Source organism: Epinephelus lanceolatus, chromosome 11 (assembly GCF_041903045.1).
Source record: "Epinephelus lanceolatus isolate andai-2023 chromosome 11, ASM4190304v1, whole genome shotgun sequence".
Classification (NCBI taxonomy): domain Eukaryota; kingdom Metazoa; phylum Chordata; class Actinopteri; order Perciformes; family Serranidae; genus Epinephelus; species Epinephelus lanceolatus.
The window spans coordinates 23,945,951-23,952,101 of NC_135744.1; the positions used below are offsets into that span (position 1 = coordinate 23,945,951).

Genomic DNA, 6,151 nt, shown 5'->3' on the forward strand with positions numbered 1-6,151 from the left:
ATATCAGGATATTAAAAGATAAGTTAAGTATTTTTCAGTCTGGACCCTATTTCTCATGGTCTTGTGTACAACTGGTCCAGCAGGCCATGTTTGCACTGTAAATGTACGCCCACTAAAAGTGCTTGTTTTTGCCACTGACAGGCTCAGATTGTTATTTTAAGTGTCTGACAACATTATGGAACTTTTTGTTGAAGAGAAAAATCATTCTTGTGTAACCAGAAACAGCCCTAAAATTGCCAACACAAACCCACCAGACTCCATTTAAATAAACCATAATTTCATTATTATAAAATACACTTCAATCAAAGATGGCAGAAACAAAATAACACTCACAATAACCATCTTAGTTTGTCTTTCCACTGTTCCAACAATCACCAACTCTGGTTTAGTTGAAATAAGCCCTTAATTCACCCAGTTAAATGTGGAAATATGCTGGCTCTATACACGCTTAAATTACTGTTTTTTTTTAATGGAGTCTGGTGGGTTTGGTGATTGTGATTTCGGGGCTGTTTCTGGTTAAACAAAAATGAGCTTTCTCTGTTACAAAAAGGTTTATCTCTGTAGGGATCCTTCCCATAAGTTGTCATACAATTACAGTAACATTCTGAGCCTGTCAGTGGCAAATTTTTTTTTTTTTTTTTAGTAGACCTACGTTGACGGTGCAAACATGCCCCAGGTGTTTGCATTGAAGCCTGTTTCGCAGCTGCAACAGTCTTACTCAATACTTGTCCAGTTTAAAAGCTTGCTGTTCCTATTAGTCACTTAGACAGAGAAACATGGGAACATAGATTCCAGATTGAATTTAACTCCTTTATAATACAAATTTCATACTGATTGGCCTGACTGGAGTGCTCTAATTAAACTTGGTGCATTGTGACAGTAGGGATCAGACAGCCTGATGGGGGCACTACTCTTAATTGTCAAATTACAACAGTGATGTGGGATCTTGTTTGTCGTGGGCTGCCTGCATCACTCATGAGGGCTGACATGTTTTACTTGCTCTCTTTCGCATGGACGACCATCAGATGAATAATTTAGCACAAGATACCGCCACATTAAGAAGCTTAGCATATCCATGTAGTTATCATCTTCCTGTTTCCAGACTGTTATGATACACACAGCTCACAGTAGCTGCTTAAGGACTCCATTTCTATGAAGAGGAAGACCTCTGATGTCATGTGACCAGCATGCAAATACACAGTTCGGAACTTAAATAAAGATGAGACTCAATACGTTGTTTGTTCTTTATTCTGTTTGCAGATACAACCAGTCTATTTCCAGTCTAGGCATTCTTCAAGACTCATACTGGTGGTGTGTATGCTCACTTGGGACCTTTGTTCTTTAATTTACAAGATCACTGGTATTACAGTCCGCTTTACAGTTGTATTTAGTGTGTCTGTAGAGGCAGCATGAAGTGGATTTATTCAACAGAAATGAGAAAGGTGTATGTGTGTGTGTGTGCAAGGGAGGGAAAGAGGGAAGAAAGCTGTGAGCTAAGGGCTAAACTCCTACATTCAGATAAAGAGTGTAATTACGGCATAAAGAACAGGCATATGGCACTACTGCAGATGTGTTTACACAGTGCACTCAGCTGGGGTTGGCTCATTACCAGAGACGGAGGGGAAAGAGAGGAGCAAGGGCAATCCCTTCCTTCCCTCCCTCTGGCGTGTGAACAAGCCTGCTTTGGGAAGAGCGATAAGCTGCTTCTTCACCTTTCTAGAAGAGTGTATTTGAATATGTGTGTGTGTGTGTGTGTGTGTGTGTGTGTGTGTGTTTGTGTGGGAGACACTGCACAGCTTTTCTTTACTTCTTCACCACGCCACCTTTGTTATCCACGTTGACAGGTATAGTGGTCTCTGAGCACTCGATGGCCGGTCTGATCAAAGGAGCCTCCACGGTCAGCACCCCCTCAGGAGACAGAGACGAGGCCACCTTCTCAATGTTAGCTGTAGAGGGGAGGCTGGAGAACACAATTGGGTTATAAGTCTAAGAAATCACTCCAGTAAATTTACAAAGAGCTCCAGTCTTGATGAAAAAAGCATCACGGCCTCTACTCAAACACAGACTGACTGAAACATTAATGCCTGAGTCACCCTCGGGTAAAATCAGATCCAAGGCCAGCCCAGTTTGTCTTCTCAGTGTGTGCTGTGGCCCCTGGATGGCAGCAGAGTCCTATGTAGCTAAAAACTCAGCTCAGATGGATGAACACTGGGAGGTGGAGGCTGCTGCTGCTTTTCAGAGCAGGAAATTCTGCTATCAGCAGCAGCCAGCCCTCTACAGGCTGGACCAAACCAAAACCAAAGAGACTCACAGCTGCAAAACCACAATAAGAGAATCACAGGAACCTGAAGCCAGCCTGAGAAATGCCTTTCCTCCATGAAAATTCACCGTAAATCCACCAACAAACAGCCACAACAAGCCCATTTTAATAAAAAATCTGTTAGTTTTGAAGTGAGTTGTTGACATATTGCATGGCCAGTAGCTTCCTTTCATCAGGTGGACTACAAACATGTACACAGTGATCAAGAACAAAAGTAATTTTAGTAAAATGTTGTTCTACAAGCTTTATCTTTGATAATGAATTTTGGAAACAATGAGCTACTTACGTGTATTTCCTAGTGAAGCTTCTGGATACAAAACCGTGCTCGTCTTTCCTCTCCTCATGTTTGCCTAAGGACACAGACAAAATACTTAACTTAAATGTGGCACTAATTTGAATATCTATCTATCTATCTATCTATCTATCTATCTATCTATCTATCTATCTATCTATCTATCTATCTATCTATCTATCCATCCATCCATCCATCCATCCATCCATCCATCCATCCATCCATCCACTATGTCATAAAAAATATAATAAAAAATGTCATGGTATAATGTGTCCCAACAAAAAAAAGTTCAGAAAAAGTCACAGCATAGTATGCCATAAAAATGTATGAAAAATGCCATAGTATAGTATGCCTGGAAAATGTTTATTAAAAATGCCATATTACAGTATGCCATATAAACATATGAAAAATGTCATAGCATAATATGTCTTAAAAATATCATCAAAAAAATGTCATGGCATCCTGTGTCCAAAAAAAGTTCATAAATAGTCAGTATAGTATACCATTAAAATGTATTACAATATCATATTATAGTATGCCATAAAAATGTATGAAAAAAATCCTAGTAAAGTATGCCATAAAAATGTCAAAGTAAAGTATTGTATGTCATAAAAATATATAAAAGTATAAGTATATAAGTACAGTATAGTGTGCTATAAAAGTGTATGAAAAATGTCATATTATAGTATGCCAGAAAAAAGTAAGAAAAATGTTATAGTATAGTATGCCGTAAAAATGTATGAATAATGTTATGTTATGGTATGCCACAAAAATGTATGAAAAATGTTATAGTATGCTGTAAAAATGTATGAATAATGCCATATTATGCCATTAAAATGTCATAACAAATGCCATAATAAAGTGTGTCATAAAAATGTATGAAAATGTTATTGCATATTATGCCATAAACATTTATGAAAATGTCATATTATTGTATACCATAAAATAAATGAACATAGTATAGTTTGCCCATAAAAATGTCATATAAAGTACAGCATACCATTAAAAATATCAGGAAAAAAAATCCTACATATAGTACATGTGTGGCCCCTGAATGTGTTAAGGAATGTATATATTCTATTTTAACCAGCTCCTGGCTATAGCTTTACATCTATTATTATTTTGTGGCTTAGGAGAGGATATAATTTCTTTGCACAAGAAATGTCAGGCAACCTCATAGTGACTCCAGGAAGTCACAGTGCTTGGCCAGGAAATAGTCGGGCCCTTCCAGTCTTTGTGCTAACTTTGTCTGATATCAATCCTGTCACCAAGAAATTAAATAAGCATCCTTTTCCAAAATGTCATGACATTCACCTAATACTATACTGTATGTGTGTTAGGGCCGCATGTAAACAGTACAATGACTGTGCTATTTTGTGCCTGTGGAGGCTTTGTGGTGGTATTTTTATCTCTTGCAGCTCCTCACCAGTCTTCATCAGGTTCTGTCAGTCTGTCATGCCACTGAGACGCCTGGCTGTGATGTTGAAACATCGCCCTTCATTCTGGCTCTAAATACAGTAATGTGTTTGTTATGACAACCGGCTGATAAAGGTTGCTCTCCACCGGGACCTGACCCCTTTTCAACAGACAACACTGCCACTGCGAGTGTGTCTGGGCCAAGTCCTCACTCTTTCAGCCACCATATGAAGGGTCATTAGTCGCATGAAAAGGATTGTTGTATAAAGAGGTTGCACTTTGGCGTGTGCACTAAACTCTTCATTAAGCCAATCATATGATCTTTAAACATACAGTATAATCCTCATTCTCTGGTGACATACAAGAAACATTAGGTGGCAAATTCCACTTGGACTTTAGCCCGTACTTTGTTTATCTGTTCCGGACTAGACCCAGTCTCTCAGCAGTGAGGTATTGGCCATAGTCCGGCCCAGGACCCTGTATCTGGACTAGATCCAGCAGTCCTTTTAAAGTAGCAGACACACTGGGTGAGTCACGGCTAAATCCCTTACTCTAAGGGAGTGATTCTTTATGAAATGGCAGACAGAGAGGCTGAGACTGACTCCGAGAAAAGGGAGCTCATGGCCTCAGAGAACTAAGCTATTATATGATCCATTCCACACATTTTTTTCTTCAGGTTTGCACATTTTGCTCTGGTCCTTCACATGCTGGGATGGACAATGAAATCATTTCACAGCAAGAGGCAAACTGGCTATTCACTAAAACCCTTTCTGCACTGTGTTCGTCTGTGAGCTGCTGCAAAAGTCAACTCCCACATGTTGAATTGTGTTTTGTTTGCATCTCGCAGGCGTGCATCCAGAAGCTCACGCCCTCCAGTGTGCTGGATCTCAGGATATTGTCTCAGGACATTATGTAACTCTGCAGCGATGCATCTGCCTTGTGCTTGACCTAGTAAAAAATGTTTCCTGCCTTTTTATCTTGTGTCTTTTTTGCAGTACTGGAGCAGTTTCTCTAGCACATTAAAGAGACAAACATACGTACAGCAAGTGAAATATTTTGTTCTTTTCCTGCCAATGCACCTGTCCTATATGTATCTAAAGCACCTTTTGGATGTTATTATGTTGGTCCAATCAAAGCCTGGCCCTTCCTGACTTTCAACACATCAGGTTTTTAGTCTACACTATGCTCCTTGAATCTGCATGCAGTAGGTAACAGTGGCGTACCAGTAGGGGATCAGTAAAGGAGAAATGAGTGCCCACCTGTGATTTCCACCACACCATCCTTGGTCTTCACCACCAGCTCCTCAGGTGAGAAGTGGTTGACATCCAGGGACACCTTCCAGCTGTCTTGGGTCTGCTTGATCTCTGACACGCCGCTGCTCATCTGGCGGGACAATGCACGGGCCTGCTGGGCCATCATGGGTGCTGGGTACATCATGGGGGCATGGGGCACCATGGCACCCATATCCGGGGTCAGGACGGAGGGCCGCAGGTACCCCGGCCAGTGGGTGCTGGGGAATGTGGCGAAGTCCTCAGGCAGGGCCGGCATGCCGAAGGTCTGGTCAAAGATGCGGCTGCTCTGGTGCCAATCACGGAATGGGTCCCAGCTCGGGGTGCGGAGCAGGGTGAAAGGAATACGTCTCTCTGTCATGGCGGCTGTGTTCAGGCAGCAGAGGAGGGTGGCTGTGATGGAGAGCTGCTGGCTGCAGATGAAGAGCCCTTTGGCCTCTCTGAAAATGTTTTCCAGCGTGCTCTCTGCCTCACAGCTGAGAGCTTTTATACACACTGACACCACCCCTGTAAACAGAGCCCTCCCCTCTGACTCAAGCCCCCTCAACTCACACCCCCAACGCCTTTATGGAAAGTACTAGAATATCTATTTGTGGGCAGACGTAGCACTGGAATGGAATCCAGCAGGGAGGCCCTCCCCAGTAACAGCTGCCCAATGCACTGTTGAACCTGCCTCCCTTTCTCTGGGAGTTAACCGGGCCTGCTGAACACACAACACAAGAGTTTGATGAGGCTAGCATGCTATTTCTAACATGGCTCTTTATAGGCCATGATGTGATATACAGCACAGACAGTACCATGCTATTATCAGCCACATATTAAATGTGCAGGAAA

At 41.8% G+C, this 6,151-nt stretch overlaps 1 protein-coding gene across 1 annotated transcript; it reads right to left on the reverse strand.

The window, feature by feature from the left end:
• Positions 1-1,230: 1,230 nt before the first annotated feature.
• Positions 1,231-5,795, reverse strand: hspb1 (heat shock protein, alpha-crystallin-related, 1). Its single transcript, XM_033634419.2, has 3 exons — positions 5,288-5,795; positions 2,607-2,670; positions 1,231-1,960 (listed from the first exon to the last, which is right to left on the reverse strand). The coding sequence occupies exons 1-3, from the start codon at positions 5,676-5,678 to the stop codon at positions 1,804-1,806; spliced, it is 612 nt and encodes a 203-aa protein (XP_033490310.1). The 5' UTR covers positions 5,679-5,795; the 3' UTR covers positions 1,231-1,803.
• Positions 5,796-6,151: the final 356 nt, after the last annotated feature.